We start from the raw sequence: 22,185 nt of genomic DNA, 5'->3' as shown, positions 1-22,185 counted from the left end.
AAAACTGTGAGTAATGCCAGTTAGAAACCAGAGGACCCTTGAAGTTCACTGACATGCTAGTCTTGCCTATTTACTGAGTTCTATGTTCAGTACAGCCTGTCTCAAAAGGAAAATGGAGAATGGCAGCACTCAAATACACATCTGGCCACAAGTACACATATGCATATTGGTGAAATTACGAAGGCCACTCCACATGGTTAAAAGGAAGATTTATTTAGTGGGTAAGTTACAAATGAAGGGATAGGTAGGTGGCGGGTTCTGGGAAAGACGCAGCGCAGTCCGGCGGTGTTCTCTGGAGAACTATCCTCGGTCCACCTCTTGCATCTTGGCTCCCAGGAGCAAGCGAGCACAGCGCATCCCGATCTCAGGTCTTCAAGGGCCCTCCCTTGGCCCCGCATTGTAGGCATGATAGTTACCGAAGCCTCAATGGGGGTTGGAACTTCCAGACCAAAGCTGGAATGGCTACCCACTACATATGCATACAACACACAAATAAGTAATATAAAATCAATCCGAAGCCTTTATCTAATTATTCTTTATCAATAAAAACTTAGGAGTCAGATATTGGGGTAAGAATCTGAATGATCAGAGAAGCCGTCATGAAGCAACCAGTGACTTCTTCTCTCTCTCCTTCCTCAATCCAAAAGGCTGAGAATCTTTCTAAACCATTCCCTACTACTTCCTGTGTCTCTTTATATGTCCTTGGTCCTCCAAAACCTCTATGGCTAATTTTGGTGAACTAGTAGCTAGCTCTGCCCTCTGATTCAAAGTAAGCTTTATTGTCAATCTCAGGAGTGTCAGAATGTGATCAAAATACCCCACAACATCAATCATCACATAATTCATTAGCTTCATTTTCAACATAATTCTCAGTGATCTTTTATGAACATTCTGTAGAACTCAAGAATAATCATGGCAAAGTTTTGAGATAAAGCAGAAAAGCCAGCTACAGGCTGAGCCAACAAGTGTGGTAATATTAGAGGAGAAGAAGAAATAGTAGTTCAGTTGCTAAAGAAGAGTCAGAAAAAAAAAGAGGCTAAAATCATGACAGGACTAGATACAAATAAAAATATCCTTCATGACTATGAACTATCAGATGATGGGTGCGATGGCGAGGAACGCTAAAAACAATGCTCCTTGTGATGAGCCACACATTTCCTGGTGATGAAGTGAAACAGAAACACTGTGTTAAACAGTTCTTCCTCCAGGAGTCTGGAGAGAGTTCCATGACATTGGAGGATGTCTGGTGATTACGAGGGGCGGGACTCTTACCTACCTTGAAGTGGCTGACATGGCCACCTCCGAGCCTGCCTGTGATCATGAGAACATTTTGCCAGCACAACTGACTTTTAATGACAAGTTTTATAATTGTCTCTTTTGTTTGTTTCAGGCTTGTAGATTCTACAGTTCCCAGTGGTACGTGGTAAACTACAAATATGAACAATATTCTGGAGACATTCGACAGTTATCCCGGTAAGGATGTGTCATCTGTTTATTATAAAGATTATGTGGGCTTTTTTGCATATATTTAAAAAAAATCACCTCTTTGCAAGCTTCAGCATTGTTTATGAACACAAGCGTGTTTATTTTGTGTCAAGGTACATTTTGCAAAATTTATGAGTCAAGATACAGAACATTTTGATCAGCAACATAATAGTTATGTTGTTATAGTAAGAGTTTGGAATGAGGCTCAGTCTTCTCTAATTTGATGCCTACTTGCAGTTTGAGCTTTTGCTCATCCTTGAACCATTCATCGATGAGCTGTCCTTTCAACAGTGGCGCTGGGAAAGGCCAAATGCTTCAGAGAATTTCTGACCAAATCCCATACAGCATTTATACCCACCACTTGGTTTACGTGCTTTCGCTGTGGGATGTCAAAAAGCATGCAAATGGATTCCACAGAAGGGCATGTATCTAAAAAGAGTGAAATAGAAACTCAGTGTGTAACTTCCCCCAGACACTTGGGACCATAAAGGCTTTAAGAAGGTCACTTTGTTCTGCTTCTTCTCAAGCATCACTCCACAGAGACCCACCTGCTCACCTGAGCTACAGTATTTATTTGTTGTTTCCCCTACTGAAATAAAAGCCTTCAAAGGGTGGGGAATTTCTCTGCTGAGTCCCCTTCAGGATAATTCCTGGCATATAATACTATGGAAAAATTTATTTTAATACACAACATTCCCAAATTGGGATGGAGTAGCTGAAAATTAAAAAAAAAAAAAACTGCTTTGAGCTAGTACTTCTCAACTCATGGTTCACCAAATAAACATGATCCAAAGGCACAAATACTTCAGGAAAAAAGAAATAAAGACTACCCAAAAAGTTCAAAAGTTCAGTGTCTGCTTCTACTCTCCTCAAGTGATACACACTGGGTCGGGTTTGTTTTATTTGTCCTGGGCGTGGTTACTGAGTTAGGATTTTCACGTGTGTAGACACATCTCCCATGTGGTGAGAGAAAGTAACTGAAAGGTTGTTGAGAATTTCATTCACATTATCTAAAGATGTGGAAGTAGATATTAAGAACAGGAAAGTGTGCTACAAAGTCTGAAATTTTAACTTATTTTCATTATATTCACATGAAATACATTCTATCATAAACATAAGTTCTAGAGCAGAATCCCCTAGTATATGCCCCAGAATAATAAATACTTCAACAGTGCATAGGAGAGTTATTTTTTAATAATTTTACAAAGCTAAGAGCTGCCCCCTAAAGACTATGCATATTTAGGTCAGTAGTGGAAACAGATTAATTTCCTTAGGCCTTGCGAGGCTGTTAAAAGTAAATCATGTTCATACCTCCTGGATTAGAAGAACTCTCCTATGTCTGCTACCAATTTAAACTGATCGTTTCTTTTCACAAGTTGCTAAGACTGCAAAATAAGATTGTAAAAGATGAAATTACGGAAAAAGTAAAAAGAAAAAAGAAGTGAAATATATTCTCTAAATTTGAAGACATGTTAATTTTAACGCTTACGAACCTACATGATTTCAAATGTGTGTTCAACAAAGCAAACTAGAGAGATCCATTATTTTTACCAGAATATGAAGCATCAGCCTTCACATAGCATTGAACTTGGAGTTCCTGGGAGATTCGAAGAGCATAAAAATCTACAGTGATGCTGAGTTCATTAGAGCATTGATAAAATCCAGAGTTGCACAACAGAAAACAAAAACAGAAAAGTTTTACCACAGTTAATCTGAGAAAGCATATTTCCCAAGGGTATATTTTTTATAATTTAATTTAATTTTACATATCAGCCACGGATTCCTTGTTCTTCCTCCTCCTCCCCCACCCCGTATATTTTTTTTTTGACTGAAAATCAAATCAAGTTTGGCCAGCTCACCTAGGCTAAGCAAGAACAAAAATTATTTCTTTTTAAAGAAAGGAAACTGAGCAGGGTAGTATATACCAAACACTCAAGAGGTGGAGGCAAGAGGATTAGGATCTCAAAATCATTTTCATCTACATAGTGTGTTCAAGGCCAGCCCAGGCTACTATAAATCTGTCTTAAATATAACAGGAAAAAAAACCTTAAATAGTTAAACAAATGTTTGTTCATTGTCTCCAGTGTGTTAGAATATGCTAGGTGTGATACATACATTTTCTTAGGTTAACCATATAGAATGGGAACTGTTGTTGCATTTTCCATGAGAAATGTGAACACTAAGTTCACAAATAATAACTGTAGGGGCACTCAAGTATTGCCATGATCCTTCTTGGGGCAATAGGAGGAAGTGAAAAATAAGATTCCCTGAAAATGATTACTCATATTGGGTTCAAACTCAAAATATAAAGTCGCTGGCCAGTCTTTTATCTTGAGATTCCAAAGTTCCTTAGAAACCACCCAATGTTCCTTCAAGTTGAATTTTTGAAGGCAATAGACAGAGATACAATCTTTTTTCTCTTTTTTTAATTAATTAAATTTTTCATTCATTTTACATCCTGACTGCAGTTTCTCCTCCCCCTGCCTCCCATCTGCCTCCCACATCCACTCCTCCTCTGTTTCTGTTCAGAAAGGAGCCGGCCTCCCATGGGTGTCAGCAAAGCACGGTACATCAAGTTGAAGTAAGACTAAGCTCCTCCCTTTGTATCAAGGCTAGATGAGGCAACCCAGTATGGGGAACAGGTTCCCAAAAACCATCTCAAGTGCTAGGGACAGGCCTTTATCCCACTGCTAGGAGTCCCACAAACAGACTAACCTACACAATTGTCACACACATGTAGTGGGCCTAGGTTGGTCCCAAGCAGGCTCCTTAGCTGCTGGTCCAAAGTCTATGAGCTCCTATGAGCCCAGGTTAGTCATTTCTATGGCTTCCCTTGTGATGACCTTGACACTGCCCCCACAGCTCATACAATCCATTTAGCAGAATGGTAGTAATAGGTTCTCCTCTAAGGCCTATGACCTATGTAGCTACAAGTTATTGGCCTCAACAATGGTGTCCAATACGAGTTTCATCACTAGGAACAGGTCTTAAATTTAATCACAAAAGTGACTGATTACTCCCATAACAGTCATGACACTGTAGCACCAGTGGGCCTGCCTTGTAAGACTTGTCCAGACTGTTTCTGTGGTTTTTGGTACCCTCCATAACTTGATGGTAAGGTCTTATTACTGAAGATACCACATATTAGAGTCATAAAACCTGAAGAAACAAGTTGATTCTGACATGGAAGCTTCATCCTTGCTCACTAGCATTCATAATGCTGGAAGCTGCTATGCATGCTACCAGAGGAGAAAAGTAGTCATACATCCTGCCAAGCTATGAAACCTGTGACTTATAGAAATGACTGGTCTGGCAATATAGGTCCACTGGTTCATAGTAGCAAAAGGGTTATGGGGCTAACCAAACACTTTCTGGTTGGATTTAAGGTTCATTATACTTTTTTAAAATTCACTGTAATAAGAGATAGCATTATATGTTCCTATCATGTGCAAAGTGATCTTTTGAAATATGGAAGCATTGTGAAATAGTTAAATCTCGCTGATTAAGAAATGAATCACTTCACATCATCACCATTTTTGTGGTGATAGCTCTTAATATAACTCCCTCTATAGTTTACAAAAATATATGTGTGGTGACTTAACATGGGCATTTCCTCCACCTTCCCTTTACTACCATATCATCAATGTAAAAATCCCATAATGCTCATATTTCAGATAAAACATTTCAAGCAATCATTCTGAAACTTGCCACTTGAAATTGCCCCTGAAACTCAGATGACATGTCACCTTTCGCGAGAGGAAGAGAGGAAGAAGATTGTGTTCGAAGGCTTTCTCTTGTCAATCGAATAAAAATGTGAAAGGGGTTGTTTCCTGTTCAAGGAGTATCATATGCTATTATGGGGAGAAGGAATGGGGTAGGAAGAATTTTCCAGTGGTCCTAGGGTAATACTGTGAAGACTTCTTGCTATGCCTTCCCAGAAAGGTGACCATGACCAAAAAGAACAGAACAAGTTAACATCATGGTGACAATTAGCATAGATGAGTTGGAACATCTCTGAGGCCCTGCAAAGAAAAAAAGATTAAAAACTGGCTATATTCTTCCTAATATGTTTTCTGTGATAATTTGAAGTCATCTTTCCTGATAAAGTTATTTCACAGGTACATCCTGCAACCCCATCTCTCCTTTGTGTTTATATAAGTGGCCCTTATGCTCTTCATTTTTATCTCTGCAAAATAGCAAGATTAGACAAGTCTGGGACGCCAGTATTGTGTGCCAAAGTCTGATTATCCACACGTGTGATCAGACAAAGAGCAATATCCCATGCACATTTAAGCTTGAATACAAAACTCCATCTGTGTTTTTAAACATCTTCCAGCCTGTCAATGAGCCATGGATGAGGAATGTCATATTACGTGCTATTGTTTTCTGATATGAAATAACTTTAGTGTAACTATATAAGTTATACCTATCTACTACCTGCTATATGTTCTAAATGCCTACTATGTGCCAGACTTGAAGAGGAGATAACCTCCGTGTGTGTGTGTGTGTGTGTGTGTGTGTGTGTGTGTGTGTGTGTGTGTGGTGTGTGCACCAGCAGGTGCTTTCTTCTCTGTATGAGCATGTAGACTCCATGAGGTCAACATTGAGTATATTACTCTTATTATTATTTTTTTTTTTTTGGTTTTTCGAGACAGGGTTTCTCTGTGTAGCTTTGCGCCTTTCCTGGAACTCGCTTTGGAGACCAGGCTGGCCTCGAACTCACAGAGATCTGCCTGGCTCTGCCTCCCGAGTGCTGGGATTAAAGGCGTGCGCCACCACCACCCGGCTACTCTTATTTTTTGAGACAGGCTTTGCTAAATGAATCTGGAACTCACCATTTCAGCTATAGTGACCAGCAGAAAAACCCTTAGGAACTAACTTCCTATCTCCCGCCCACCCCTACCAGTACTGGGATTATACTCATACACAGGCACATCTGGCTTTTACATTGGTGCAGGGGATTTGAACTCAGGTCCTCATACTTGCACAGCAAGCCCTTCCCCCACCCCCACCATCTCCTAGCCTGAGGGGATAATCCTGAAATGCCACTCTCTACAACTCTCCCCACTTTTTTACTTTCATTTTTCTTTATTAAGAAATTTTCTACTCACTCCACATACTATCCACAGATACCCCCTCCTCCCTCCTTCCACCCCCAGCCCTCTTTCCCAAGCCACCCTGCATCCCCACATCCCCCAAATGGAGGTCTCCTGTTTGGGGGCCACCCAGGCAGGGGGGTCAGGATCTGTCCCTGGTCCATGGACGGGCTTCTGAAACCTGGTGCCTGTGGTGTGACACCTTGCACAGCCTTGGTGCAGTGGGAAGGGGCTTGGACCTGCCTATGCTCAGTGTGCTGGGCTCTTCTTCCCACTTTTAACTGATGAGAAAGACAATTACCACTTTCAAGTACTGACCAGCAGGTCTTGAGATTTTACCAAGATCACAACCAAAAAAAGCAGAGAGGAAGACAACCGAAGATTCCACATTTCATCCTTAACACTGAATCTCAAGTCCTGTGTTCATCACAGTAGCTTTCAGGACCCAGCGACGAAAAATGTCTAGGGACAGGCAGTGGTGATGGATGTAAACATTTTCTAATTTTTGACAGTCTATTAAGAAATGGACAATGCTTACTTAACAACGAACAAGATTTTCTTCTGTGCTACAACTTCCCATGGCACACTGGGAAGTAGGCACTGGAGTGTCCTTTAGAGGGAGGATGAAAGAGCACTTTACATCCATTGGGGAGCATCCTGTGAGAACGCACAGAAGGAACGTAAATAAGGAGCCTTTGCCCCTTTCCCTTTCTCTCGGGAACACTGTCAACTCAGGAACAGATTTGTGATAGGATCTGTTCTCTTCCGGTCTTCTTTTCTCATAGTCAGATTCAGATTCTACAAGATGTGTCATCTTAAAACATTATATGGAGGGCTGGAGAGATGGCTCAGAGGTTAAGAGCACTGGCTGCACTTCCAGAGGTCCTGAGTTCAATTCCCAGCAACCACATGATGGCTCACAACCATCTGTAATGAGATCTGGCGCCCTCTTCTGGCCTGCAGGCATACATGCAGACAGAACACTGTATATATAATAAATAAATAAATCTTTAAAAAAATATATGAAATGTCTGCATATGAAACTTTATGCCTTAAAAGGTGGCAAAGGACTGACTTTCAAAGAAAGCCTAAACTTTGAGTGGAGAGTTTGGCTTCTTCAGCCATTCCTTATGAGACAGACTTGTGCCAAGGGAAACTTACTTCAGACTTACTTTATTCTGGGCATATAAAGCCAGATGTGCCTGCTTGCTCCTCTGGGGTGACCAGTCATGCCGCAGCTGAAAGCACAGCAATGGCAAGGGGGCATACCCCATGGGCAGACACCGCTGCTCCATCTGAGTGGCCTCCTGAAGGGCTACCACTGGGGCATGACACAACCTGAAGGCCAAAACCCAGGCTGCCTCTCGGGACTCAAGGCCTCCCATGCCTGAGGCTGCTTAGACAACCATCCAGTAGCCTTGGCCACATCACATACAGGTGACCCAGAAAAGCTAACAAAGGTGTCTGCGCTTAATATTCTACTTCAGAATGCAGAAGACAGAAGACAAAACTCCAAGATTTCCATCCATCCTCCTTGCTCTCCTTCAATACAAAAAGATATGTACAAAATTATGTCAATAATGACTCCGTGAGTTAAAATATGTACTTAGTAGAGATATGATCTGATGATGTAAGGGAAAAGTTAACTCTTCCCAGAGAAAAAGAACCCCGAGATTTTTAAGGTTGCAAAGCATAAAAAAAAAAAATGAAACAATGTTAGCAGAGCCTTGTGATCTTGGGAACAGTAGAAAACAAAAGCAAGATGTCAAATAACAAACCGGACCTTTTTTTTTTTTTTTCCAAATATCAGAGCGGAACACAAGCCAGAGAAGCTTCCTTCACATTCCTTTGAGGTGGACCATGAAGATGCTGATAAGGACGAAGTAAGTGACTGTGTCGAGTGACAGGTTTAAAACAGGAGGGCAATTAGTCCCTGTCTGCACTGGCTTCTTGGCAATCTGTTTTTCATGAGCAGGAGAGACTGATTGTGTTGGGGCTTTTAGGCAAAATGAATCACGTTTGTTTTGACACTGAAATGATTACTGCGGATGAGTCGGGGAGAAAAAGGAGTCTCGTTTGGAAGTGCAGTGTCGAAGATCTGGGCTCCACAAGGCTGGCTGCAATACTAATGATGGCTTTCATTGCAGGATACCACATCCCACTCATCTTCCAAGGGCGGTGGGGGAGCCGGCGGCACTGGTGTGTTCAAGTCGGGCTGGCTCTACAAGGGGAATTTTAACAGCACTGTGAACAACACTGTCACTGTCCGGGTAAGGACACATCAAGAGTGATCCCAATCCCCGCCCTGTCCCCTTTCCTCACCTCCCTTCTTGGGTCACAGCATGGAGAGGAACCATTGGCATGATGTTCGTGCTTTCTGTAATGTTTTATGTATACAGAAGTCAGTCTCCGCTCTAGAGAGTTCTTCCCTGCTGAAGAACTTTGAAGACGTGTCATTCCCATGAGTAGCAGTATCATGAACTTCACACTCCCTCCTTCTATCTTTTATTTAGTCATTCAAAAAGCGCTACTTCCAGCTGACTCAGTTGCCAGACAACTCCTACATTATGAACTTTTACAAAGACGAAAAGATATCCAAAGAACCCAAAGGCTGCATCTTTTTGGATTCCTGCACAGGTGTGATACAGGTGAGTGAAATCCCTCCTCCCCATGGTGGCTTTGTTTTTGTTTCATGATGCATGCAACAAATACTTAGAATATATCTGTATAAGTCAAGAACATTCTGAACTCTGGGAACACATTGAAAGACACACAGTCTAGATCCATACTTCCATAAAACTTATTTCCAATAGAAACAAAAAACAGGAAATAAGCAGAGAGACGAGGAAGCCGTGGAATCAGTTGGAAAATTTTTCAGTAAAAAACAACCCCTAAAAAAGAGGTAAATAGATGAAAGAAATGTGGGTTGCAATATGGAAAAGAAATATTGATATTTGAAGAGGCACTTTGGAAAGAGACAAAAATAATTAAAAAGAAATAAACAGAAAAGAGACTAAAAGATCTATGGGCTAAAGAATGGGTAGGAGCAGTAAACAAATACAAACAAGTCTGAGCTATTTCAAGGAAAAGAAGAAAACGACCCTTATCCATTCTACAGCCTAGAAGACCACTGAATTAGTGAAATTCATGAAGGTGACATGTCAGTCACATACCTTAAAGTATATACTTCATAAATGCTCTTCTCTTTATAACCAGGTAATATATTCAATGTGCACGCACAGCATGTTTCTTTGAAGTGGAGGTTTTTCTTTAAAGACAAGGATTCCTTTGATTGCCAAGAGTTTACAGACAAGGCTGTTCTGGAAGTTCTTGATCTTCGAACTATTTTACTTAGTATTATACTTGTCACAAACCACTATATCGAGTGGAAGGATAATTTCATGGATGTCTCCCATTCCATGAACATGGGATGCCCTTTCATTTCCTTTCTTCACTCACATGAATCCATCTTTATTCCTTTACTTAAAAATTGAAGCAACTGAGTGCTGTAGCCATCACCCCTCAAATTTCACATTATGACTCTGGACCCTAGCAATACAGTTCGTGTAATAAGCACACCCAAGTCACTCTCAGAGCTTGTCATGTCATAGCTGAGTCTACATCCTGAACTATTAGGCAGGGCACCTAGATCTATAGATGCAAAATAGAGTGGTCTACAGTCTCTGCGTCCTAAACTATTTCTGGACACTTCATCTGTTAAAATCTGGAACTCCTCCAGGAAGTAAGAAGGCTGAACTTTAAGAATTAATTAAGTGTTGCTAAGTACCCTGCTTGAAGGGAAAGCTAATTGCATTTTAATGCAGATGCCAGCTTTCCATATGGAAAGGGTAATGAGGATCTTAATGGAGAGTGGGGGTGGTTGTCTATTGTTCCTCACTAAGGAGACTCCTTGGCCTTAAAGTCTGTAGCAAATCTGTAACAATACTTTGGAGATCAATGATTACATTTTATAATTACACAGAGCTAAAATTATAAATAATTTTCTTTTTTATTTTTCCTCTGGTGAGTCCTTCTAAAAGGTCTTATCATAGCTTTTTTTTATATATTAAGCTTACAGGGATATAGTTTATATTCAATGACATTCTACCAGATTGTGTTGTAATCTGTCTACCCTAGGCCCCTGTCTTCACCATCTCTAATTTAGAATCTATTTCCATCTCTTTCACAACATTGTCTTAAGAAGACCCTGACAGGGCCAGCAGAAGCTTAGGATTCCTTCAGGTCAGCATTCAGATCTTAGTTTTTCAGTTGACCTCCTGAGCCCTCTGAGTGAGTCACTCAACCTCTGACCTCAGGTCTCTCATCCATAAAAGTGAAGTAAATGTGCAGACTTTGGAAGGATGTGGGTGACAGTACGTTCTCACCATGCTCCCCTGATTACCCGATTATAGTTAATAACTTTGGAAGAAAGACACTCTATTGTAGAAAAATGCACTAGTAAATTATGATTTATCTTCCTCAAACTGATCCCTAGATATGTCAATTGATCCATATCTTTATTCACTAACTCACTCATTCATTCAGTACCTTATTTAGTGCCTATATTATGCTTGGAACTGTGTTGAAGCATGGGGAACTCATTTCCCTGTTAAAGTCAGAGACAAACATCAGAACAGCATGCTCACTGTTACATCAGAACACACTCACTGTTACATCAAAACACGCTTACTGTTACATCAGAACATGCTCACTGTTACATCAGAATTACATCAGAACACACTCACTGTTACTCAGCATCCCTAGAGGACAAATGGAGATATGAATGACAGTATGTGGGAGGCTCTAGGAATGCAGAAGAGTGATAATTCTCTTAGCTCCAAACATCTCAAAACTGATCTTCACACATGTCTTCTTTCTGACATCTTCTTTTGGGGTCACACAACAGAGGACAGACCCAGTATCTGGATCTTGGGGATTCCTCACGATGGATTTTATACGTGTATCTTTTGAAGAGTTCATCAACTCTTCAAATATCCCTGAACTTATCAAGACCTTTCCCCAAAATCTTCTTCCTTTATGGAAGCAGGGGCTCCAGTTACTTGAGGTTGGTCTTTGGGGGGGGGACATGCACATCAGGGACACTGGTCTCAGTTCTTACATTACGGCTCTTTCTGACTTACACATGGCAAGGAGATTGCAAGAGAAACCACACAAATTTTAACCATCACTCTAGTAAGCTCTCAAGCACATTTTGTGCCTAAAGATGAATCACACATACACAACAGCACAGAACAAATGGATAACTAGGATGAGTCAGATCTGTTTTGCCAGGGATCCTTGCCAGTTTTTTTTTTTTTTTTAATTAAAAAAAAAAAAAAGAACCAAGTCTTTGTCTCAGTAAGTGCTACCTAACTTCCTAACTCTTTGGGAGTTCAAGTTTACAAAAATCCTTTAGTAAAAACACAGCATTTTAGCTTCACTCATTTGGACTCAGTCTATAACATTATTTTTTCCTAAGAATAATTATTGGAATGATGAGACACAGACTACAAGGGTGACCACAAGGAGCGAGAAATGTCAATTCTTTTTCAGAAACATTAGATGACGTTTGTGAATGGCAGGTTCTTGAGTCTGGGTAACGAACAGAAAACCTAACTGTGTTTCTTTTGTTCTTTTTCTTTTTTTAAAAACTAACGAACAGCATTAAATCTGTATTATAGGCCAATCTGGAGCAATCTTACCACTTTTGCTGACTCAGGTTTATCCTGACTAAGGAATATTTGTGTCTGGGTTACCCAAACGTGATCCTTCATGTTTTTTCAGTCATTCATTATTTCATTTATCCATCTATCCATCCATTCATCTCTACGTCATTTCAGGTCTTGCCACTGTGAAAGAAATTAAGTGGCCCAAGAATCTCATTTGTCTGAGGTCTCATCAACAGTGCCAATGGTTGAAACCTTGTCACAGAGGCTCAAGTCTGTAGTGGGGTGACACCTGCCAGCACATGAACCAGGAAGCTTTAAATAATAACCTCATGTGTTTAGCTAAAGCTAAAAATTAAAATATTTTCTGCAAGTTAGACAACTCACTTCATGGGTGAACTGGGACTGAGGATGAGATGCAGGGGTACCTTAAACAATAGGAAAATGGGGTACACATGCCCATCTAAAAGTAGTCACATGGAAGGAGTATAATTTTTAAAGAAAATGGATCTAGAAGCCACATACTTCCCAATAACAAATTCTGTCTCTGAATATTTTTATTTCCCATTATAGTAACAACCAGAAATGTATTACAACCTTATCCATTTAATATATTACCTGAGATAGTTGATGGAATATAATTACTATTGTCCTGTTTATCAAAATAAAACCAAAAGATAATGTGGCTTTCCCAAGTCATAGAACTATTAAGTGACAAAATTAGATATAAAGTAGAGGAATATACAAGATTACAGAAACATGTCTCTGGGAATGCTGTGTTTATAACACATAAAATGAGCATAGCCACTTAAATACATCATCCTATGTAAACCATGTGGTCAAAGAAACTCACAATGATATGCTAACGTGCAGTTTAAAGCAGTGAGATTTAGGAGTCATCTCAGCAAATATACACATACTTAGAAAGTTTCTGTGTGCACAGTTCTTTGGAAAAGCCAGATATAAAAACAGGTATGGTTTCTGCCTTGAAAGATCTTCCAGACCATGGGGAGAATACACAGAAAAAGAAGTAGAAAATGCAGATAAGACATGAGTAACAACTTCAAACATTAAGTCTTCACAATGTATGCAGCAACGAAATAAATTTATCACTCCACAATGCCTCATTATAATATCAATGATATTATATTATTTCACATTGTACTCTATATACATACATTTCCGCCTATGTGTTTATTGACACCCTATTAGCAGGTAAGTTTAGGAGTCTGGGGAGATAACTCAGTCAATGGTTGCTGAAATATTTGAGGTCCTGAATTAAGATTCCCAGAAACCCATGTAAAAGTTGGATGAAGCAGCATGCATCTGTAACCCTGAGTCTGCATAATAGAGATAGGCAGATCCTTGGAACTCATTGACCATCCTAGCTGAGTGGATAATTTCCAAATTCAGTCAGAGACCCTAACTCAAAAAGTAAAGTGGAGAACAATTGAACACATTGACATTAACCTCTGGCCTCTACAAACATGCACATAAGTGTACATGCACTCTTGCTCACACAAAAACATGTACATTAAACACACACACACACACACACACACACACACACACACACACACACACACACACACGGAAGAAAGGGTAGGAAGGAAAGAAAGCAGGAAAAGTAGAATGCAAGTTCAAAGAGGGAAAACACTTTATGTGAATATTTGCTAATGCGGTGTGATTGGCATAAAGAAAGTATTGGATAAAGTTTTGTTTCCTGAGTGAACAAATAAACCTAAAGAAAGCAGAGAAGGTCACATGAATGGGAGCCACCAGCATCATGAGCATCATGAGCCTGGGTGGGATGTCATGTGTCTGATCATTCTCTTTTGCTTCCTATAAAATTCTATGAACAATTCTAGCAGCATAGCAGATGTAATGGAGCACTTGGTTTGGGTAATCTCCCTCTTTACCAATGAGTCCTCTATTGCCATCTGTACTTTCTTTACAGTCTGTATAATTGAGATGTGTCCAGGCAAAGAGAATACTGTGCTGCAGGCTGTCTATCACCATTCACCAAGCACGTTAGAGCCATAGAACATGCTGCCTTCCCTATTGTTAATGAAGCCATAAACTCTTCACTGGGCAAAGCCTTATGTCAACTACAGAGGACACTGATTTCAAAGGAAAATGAGGGAAACTGAGAGAGTATAAAAATTGTCATTACCTCTCAATTACTATTTCAATGGCCACAATTGCATGTTGGGATTATTCAAGTACCTTATTGATTTCCCATGTTTGTCCTTTTGCTTTGCTTGTTCTATCTGTCATCTTTGGCCACACAGGGAGTGTGATCAGAAAGCATTCCCAGCATAAGCATACTCCAGCATTGTTACACCCTCTCCAGAAACTGCTATGCAGGGCAGATTGCTCTGTTTCTCAGGAGCACAAGCACAATGCCCATTTCACTTATAAATATCCTGCTTTGAGAAACAAGAACTTGTTATACTTTGCTGAAATGTTTTTAAAAGATGCATATTTTTAATAATGCTTTTGAATTATTAAAATATTGGCAACCATATCCAACTCATCTGAAGTACAGAATGCAAGTTAGAAAATCAAGTCTTACTTCTAAAACTGAATTTCAAAGCGAACTGCAGGTGGAGTCACTTTTACTTCCGACCCAGAAGGAGCGTTTGATGTAGTTTTACAACTAGTCCTTGTTATTTCCAGCCTCGGGTTAGTCACTAGATTCCGCGGTATTGAATTTCCAAACAACACTAAGATTTGTTTGCATTGTGCTATGTTCAGATCTTGACAACATCCAAGCAGAAGCTATGCCCTGCACTCTGGACATCCCTAGTTTTTTCCTGGGTATCCAGTTGCATCTCTCGTCATGTGAAGCAATCAGAACCTTAATAGGAGAATTGCTTTCCAGCCTCGTTGTCTTTGCCTGTAGAGCCTCTGTTTCAGGAGCATCTCAGGCAGTTGGAGACTTCCTGCACCACAACTTACCAGAAGGGCACCGTCGGGGTGGATGGAGAGAATCTGCCCACCCTTCCCAAGTAGAGGATCTAGGGTTTTGCATTCTTAAGCTTCCTAGCCATTCACTTCGCACACTAAGTGTGAGGCTGCTGCCTTTCTGCTTATGTTCCCAGTTTGTTTAAATTGCTATCAAAATGCAAATCTTAGCAATTACTTTGCTTTGTCCAAATAATTCTCTTCTGTGTCCTTACAGAATGTAGTGCCTCTTTTCAAAATATCTATACAAAGTTTAAGTATGCTTACTTTCCAATTTAATATCTCTAGGGCTAGGTGTTTAACATTTACCCTCCCCCCCCCCCCCCCCCCCCCGCCCATTCTGCAAGCCCAGAGACCAAGTAGAGCTTTGAGCAGTACAAAGTGCCAACAGAACAGACCCCCCTCTTGTGGCAGTAAACCATCACTGTACTAAATGACACAGGTCATCCAACAATTCACAAGTCCCATGTGAAGAAGCTGACTTTTTACCTATGTCATTTAGTGCAATCTCTGGGCTTGCAGAATGGGGGGGATAAGTGTCTGCTCACTGTGTCTGGAAAGTATGTGGGTGGGGCTCAGTTCAGCAAGAACGGTGTTACAGGGGCAATTCATGGAGCTATAGTGAGGCCCCCTTGGTTGGCCACCAAATACAGTGGAGAGATGTCATTGTGTATGGATATTTGGAGCCTTTAAACTATGTGAGAGTGAAAAGAATTTAAGGCAGAGCTGAGGGTTTCATTTGGAGAAATGGTAAGAGGGAAGAGCCATCAATGAGTATGGAAATATGCAAAGACCGGTAGATAGAAAGAAAATCAGGCAGAGTGTGGGTCCAGGGTATCAAGGGTTTTAATAAAGTGATGGCTGAAATGTTAATTAAGCTAAAAGATCAAGGAAGACTCAAAGAAAGAAATGTCCCCTGGTTACTAAGGTAACATGCATGCAGCTTGTTGGTGCTTTGACAGGTGATGTCCCTAGAGCATGAGGGGTCAGTATCAGTCACAGATTGAATTTAGGTAACAAATGAAAATGGAGCCTCAAAGCAGTTATCTAAAGAAGGCTGCAGTATATTTACATGTATGCCTAAAGATGAAAGTTTTAAGCCAAAATGCCATCCAAACAATTAAAAGAGGCATAAAATATTTTATTTTCAGTACAAAAAGTTCTAAAATAGATAAATAAATAAATAAATAAATAAATAAACAAACAACAAACCAAATGACGGGACTCATCTAAACCTCTGTTGTGTTTTCTTAAGGTTTTCTTTTTGTCACCCACCTGGATGGAAAGACTTTGGAATCCCAAGACCACATAAATGTCTGCCTGCCTCATGGTTCATTGTTTTGTTCTTTCTTTTTATACCACAGAATAACAGGCTGAGGAAATATGCCTTTGAATTGAAAATGAACGACCTGACCTATTTTGTGCTGGCAGCTGAAACCGAGTCAGATATGGACGAGTGGATTCACACACTCAACCGCATCCTGCAGATCAGTCCTGAGGGGCCACTCCAGGGAAGGAAGAGCGCAGAGCTTGCTGAGCTGGGGCTGGGTAAGGGCTCAGAAAATCATCTCCCTGCTCTGGCCAAGCGTTGACTGGTAGTGGCTGTCTTTCAGGCTGTGCTCCTCCATCCTTGAGCTACACTCTCTAAAACATTCACCCCAGATCTTTACTTTTACCAAATCATCGAAGTTGCCGCCCTTTGGTGCGATTTTGAGTTGACTGGAAGGGACTTAAGGCTCTCACCCAACCAACAATGTTGGTACTCATGACTCAATAACACAAAAAATTGTACACATTTCTGATAGGAAGATCTTATAGAAGGTACATTTTGGATTTGGGCACGATATTACATTTAATAAGCATGATATATTATCTGTAAGAACAAACATGTTTTACTTCCTCTTAGCTACAAGGCATCTTTTTTGCGTGCTGTTTTGACAGTCTTGAGTTCAGCTGACATATGAAAGTTTCAACATCATGTGTCATAGTGTTTCCATAAGACAAAAAAAAAAAAAGCTGGAAGATTAGTTCAGTCACTAAAGTCCTTGCCATACAAGTGTGATGATGTGAGTTCAGATATCAGCACCCAGGAAAAAAGCTGGGTGCAGCAGTGCACACCTATAAACCAGATACTAGGGAGACAGAGACAGGGGTATCCCTGGAGTTTGCTGGACAGCCTGCCTACCCATATCAGTGAGCTCTGAGTTCAATGAAAGAACATGTCTCATGAAATAAGGTAGGTAGTCACCAATAGATAGTTGTATTCACAGATGGCCCTGGTTAAACTAAGTGGGTCACATAACAAAACCTCATGAATCTGAGGAAGGGACTGGTAACAATGGTGTGTAGCAACTGGACACAAGATAAGAAAGAGAAGAGGTGAGGACAGTTGGAACAAATTACATGAATGTCTACAAAAATAAGACAAAAGGCAACTGAGGATGACACCAGACATGGACCTCTGGCCTACACACATACACCTGTGCAGGCACACAAACATGCACACACATATACATTCGCATTTTTTTCTTTATTCCAGCCTAGTTCCCTCATAATATTCTAATCATTATATACCAAGAGAAGGAAGAAAGAAAACAGAAAAGAGCTAAAATGTAACCATCAAGTCTTAGCTATATAGATGGGAGGTTCTCAGCCACTGATTCAGTCAGTGTTCCCCCAAGAAAGCTTTAACACAATGATGAATTAGAAACCAAAACACAGCCATTATTAAGTTCTACTTGCATGTGTGTCCTGTCCCCAAAAGTGAAAAAGTCACAGATAATGAGGAAGAAAACTTGCTGGTTTTCACACACCTGCCATAGGCCATAGCAGGTGTCTTTACAGTCACTTATTATTTGCTTACTAATTGTCAAATCGAGTACTTATGTTTTCAGTGTTCTGCAGAATTTAAGTAGCTGAAGCTAAAGGATGAGCTCTAAATGGATGCCCTGAGAATGAAAATTAGAAAAAATATTTACATATTTGAGAAAACTTTATTTTGCATTATTTAAGGAAGCCAAGACAACCTATACATGTTAGCATCATAAGGATCCAAAGTTCTTAGTGATACAGGATGATAGCATGGTATTATAGCAACGATCATAGAATCCTAAAATAATTATCAGGAAGTTTCATTTCCAGCACATGATTGTGCAACAGTCTGGCATATTGTAGACGAGACAAAAGGAAAATTGAGGTTCATCAGTATCCCTCTGAGCTCTTAAATCTAACCCAGTATTTCTACAGATGAGGAAACTACAACTCATATTATTAAATGACCTGTGTTGTTCTGTCTTTTCAAGATCCATTGGATAATTCTGTGACTTGTGAATGTACACTGGAGGAAACAGATTCTTCAGAGAACAGCCTACATCCCGACTTTGCAAAAGTAATGAAGTTGGCATTGTATTTGCACACACTTTGCTTTCATGGAAAAAAAATGCCGATGCTTTCTTTTAAGATTTAGACTAAGAAACTAATCTAGAATTTTTCATCAATCAAAAGAGTTTTGCTTAACATGAAATAACCCTTGAAAATAAGAACATATTTTTTAAGATTTGCCCAGTGTTTATGGATGACTTAACAGTAATAAAACTAAGGGGCTGTATCTTGGCTTTTGTGGTTGTGTTGGGCTCCATGAGGAAGTTTAGATGCCAGAGACTAACACGGGTCTCTCCGCAGTACCTCACAGAAACTGAGGACACAGTCAAAACAACGCGAAACATGGACAGGCTCAATCTGTTCTCACTGGACCCAGATATAGACGTAAGTCGGGATTCTGAACAGAGATGAACTTGACCCAGATAACTGTTGATTGTAATTTAAAATTTCTTTTTTCATGATCAGCGTTGGCTAACTAAGACTTTTGAAAACTTCTTGTAGACACTGAAGCTTCAAAAAAGGGACCTTTTTGAACATGAGTTTGGGATCAAACCCTTTGAAGAGAAAGCTGCCAAGAGAATCATGATCATCTGTAGAGCGCTCAACTTAAATCTTCAGGGATGTGTTACAGAGAACGAAAACGATCCTGTAACCAATGTAAGTTTCTCTCTCATTCCATCAGACAACCAGTCAGCTGACATCACTCCATCCTAGCCCAACCTTTTCTAATCCCAGGATTTAGCATCTAGTGTACAGAGAGTTTATTGGCCAACACTTCTCGTATTGCAAAGGTACACAAGTTCTGAGGAAGAGTTATTCACATACTGCTATAAAAGTCTCCTCTTAACTTAGATATTTAAGAATCAATAAAGGGACAGTGTTCTGGATTCTTCATACAAAATTAGCACAGTGGTCTCCTCCAGGATTGTTTGTATCTGTTTGTGATAGTGAAGATGAAATTATTTATTGTGGTGCTGAGAGTAGGACTCAGGGCCTTACAAATGCTAGGCAAGTGCTCTTCCCATGAGCTGTATCTCTAGTCTTCGGTTTTATGAGACAGGTTATTACTGAGTAGATCGGGCTAGCCTAGAACCCCTGATCATCCTAGCTCAACTTCTCCAGGTGCTTGGGATGCCTGGTGCACACGACCATGCCTGATTCAAGATGGCTTTTAAACTGACATTTGTGTTTTGCTGTCACTTGGAGGGAAGCCAGCTAGCAAATCCACTCTAGGATATCATAGTATTCCTCCTTAGAATAAGAGTAAATGATAAACCAAGTAAAGAAGTACTAGACAAACATTAAGTAAAAGTGTGGGTGTTCTGTGCAATGACAGGTGTCACAAAGGCATTTGCAAACACCTAATACACAGGACACCAAACCTACACAAAATTTTTCTTCTACTAAGGGAACTCTCTTGAAAATCTTCTCTTACTAGGAACATAATAGTAGACAATTCTAGACTGATTGCACATACATAAGAAAAGAAAATTAGATGTTGAACTGCAGAGAAGAAAATAAGTCATCACCCCACCATTGGTACAAGTCACGGTCAATGTTTGAGAGTGCTTTCTTTCATTCTCTTTCAATGCAGTCTTTTCTGACTTCTATTCAGTCTCAATTGCTGTATTCCACCCCAGAAAAGAAAGTTTATTTTCATGTTGTTGATACACAAGCCATATGTGCTTTAGAAGGCAGGAGTGGTATTGTTCACTTGCTTAACCCTACACAGTCCCAAACCTGCCTCCATCATGATTGAAACTCATTTGATGAGTTGGGCACAGTGGGTCACAGGACTGACGGACTCTTCCAGAAGACTTCCTCACCTTTTGTCCTTGGCCCCTCTGTCCTCTTTAAGGCTCCTACCTGCTGCTGTGGGAGCAGGATAGAGACATACTTTGTACATCCTTTTGGTGAGGACAATCTATTGAGATGGACAGCTTGGATCAGATTCCCTAGCTTTGGAACTTAGGAATTGTGCCATGTGGTCAGGTGTCTGAGCCTAGCCTCCTCTACATAATGGTGGGCAATAACAGCAACCACTTCAAATAGGTAATCTATGGAAAGTTTGGAAGGTTCTTGGTGCAATTTAGCATTCATTCAGCTCAAAGAGGTGACTATGAATGTAAATAAAAATCTGAAGATGTAGTTTAAGCACTGACCTGGGAGGAATCATCTAAGAATTTCTGCATGCATAGAGAAGGGAAAGAAACATTTAAACATTTAAATGTGACTAGCAAAGTTGCCAACAGAAGACTAAGAAGGAATTGTTGTTGGAAGAAAGATAAACCAGAGAAATGTGGGGTAAAAGGCCAAGAAAGAACAAACCCACTGTGTGTGATGGTCCTGAGACTGTGAAACATGAATTAGAGAAACTTCAATAGGCACGGCAGCAGAGAGCTGCATTTTCCTTGTAGAAAAAGATATTAGAAGGGATTAGACCATGCTTTCATGTCTAACATAAAAAAAAAAAAAATGCCTAAAAACTTCGGTTTTGAAATCATTTGGAAATTTAAGAAAACTTGATCCAAATTGTAAAGCCACTTAGTCAGCACACTACGTAAAAATAAATGGGCTTTATCATTTCATACATTGACCTATACTAAAAATATAAATATTTTAAACCTATGTTTTTCATCCAACACATTCTTAAGTGCAATTTAAAAATCCATTTTGGAAACCAAAAGTCAAAGAAAATGGGTTTATTTTTGGATGTGAGAGTGACGGGGCTGTGTGATAATATCTATCATTATTGTCATCCCCCTCCCCGCCCACTGATCACCAGCATTGATTTGGATGATTTGCCTGGCTAGGCAGATATCTCTATCGTCTCCCACGACTCGATATGTGTCTCTCCTGAAAGCTTCGTACTTGGTTAAAGGGCACAGCCCTCTATGACAAAAAATAGCAGGGACACATTAGTAACTTCACTCCTATGGTGAACCTGAAAACAAGCTCCCAGAGACAATGGGCTTTTCTTTCCAGTGCCAAAGGCATGCAACTCCTTCCATGTAGAACGTGTTCAAAAGCTACATGGCTCTATTTGTTTAAGTCTCAACAGTGTCCTTTAGAAACATTTTTATTTTTATTTGATTTTATTCCATTTCACTTCATGTGCATTGGTGTTTTATATGCATGTGTGTAAGCATACCTTGAGTCATCCGCAAGGGCAGCCAGTGCTCTTAAACAATGAGTCATCCCTGAGAGTGGTTTTTCCATGTCCTTTCCTGTCTCTCAGGCCAAGGAGTTAAGTTGGTTTTGAGCTTCTGAATTGTTTTTTTAAGTAATTTTACAGTAGATACAAGTGTTTAAAAAAATAAACTAGGAAATGACTTTCAAAAAATAATGTCATTGCACTCGTTAGTAAATCATATCAAAATCAATAAACAGCCTCACTTTGGTGATAGTTTATCATTGAATGAAATTGTAAGCACTCTTCCACTAATGGCACTCTTCAACTTCATCATTCTTAACTTTGATGAGCATGTTTTGAAGAGCAGTTCTCCATGTTCCGGGAGAGCTAACTGCTGCATTGCATACACGAGTGTCTACAGACTCAATGAAAGACTTTTTTATAATGAGGAAGCAGA

The 22,185-nt window shown here is 40.0% G+C and overlaps 1 protein-coding gene across 11 annotated transcripts in view; it reads left to right on the top strand.

Annotated features, from left to right (window-relative positions):
* Positions 1–22,185, top strand: part of Dock10 (dedicator of cytokinesis 10) — a 250,555-nt gene that overhangs the window by 137,586 nt on the left and 90,784 nt on the right. For all 11 annotated transcript variants that reach the window (XM_052750000.1, XM_052750002.1, XM_052750003.1 and 8 more), the window contains exons 4-11: positions 1,391–1,473; positions 8,392–8,464; positions 8,729–8,851; positions 9,095–9,229; positions 16,579–16,762; positions 18,517–18,602; positions 18,896–18,979; positions 19,097–19,252. In XM_052750000.1, coding sequence (XP_052605960.1) covers positions 1,391–1,473; positions 8,392–8,464; positions 8,729–8,851; positions 9,095–9,229; positions 16,579–16,762; positions 18,517–18,602; positions 18,896–18,979; positions 19,097–19,252 — 924 coding nt within the window. The remainder of the gene's footprint in view (positions 1–1,390; positions 1,474–8,391; positions 8,465–8,728; positions 8,852–9,094; positions 9,230–16,578; positions 16,763–18,516; positions 18,603–18,895; positions 18,980–19,096; positions 19,253–22,185) is intronic.

This window comes from Peromyscus californicus, unplaced genomic scaffold (assembly GCF_007827085.1).
Source record: "Peromyscus californicus insignis strain IS unplaced genomic scaffold, ASM782708v3 Scaffold_21__1_contigs__length_65335640, whole genome shotgun sequence".
Lineage (NCBI taxonomy): Eukaryota > Metazoa > Chordata > Mammalia > Rodentia > Cricetidae > Peromyscus > Peromyscus californicus.
This window is presented reverse-complemented; position numbering and strand designations above follow the sequence as displayed.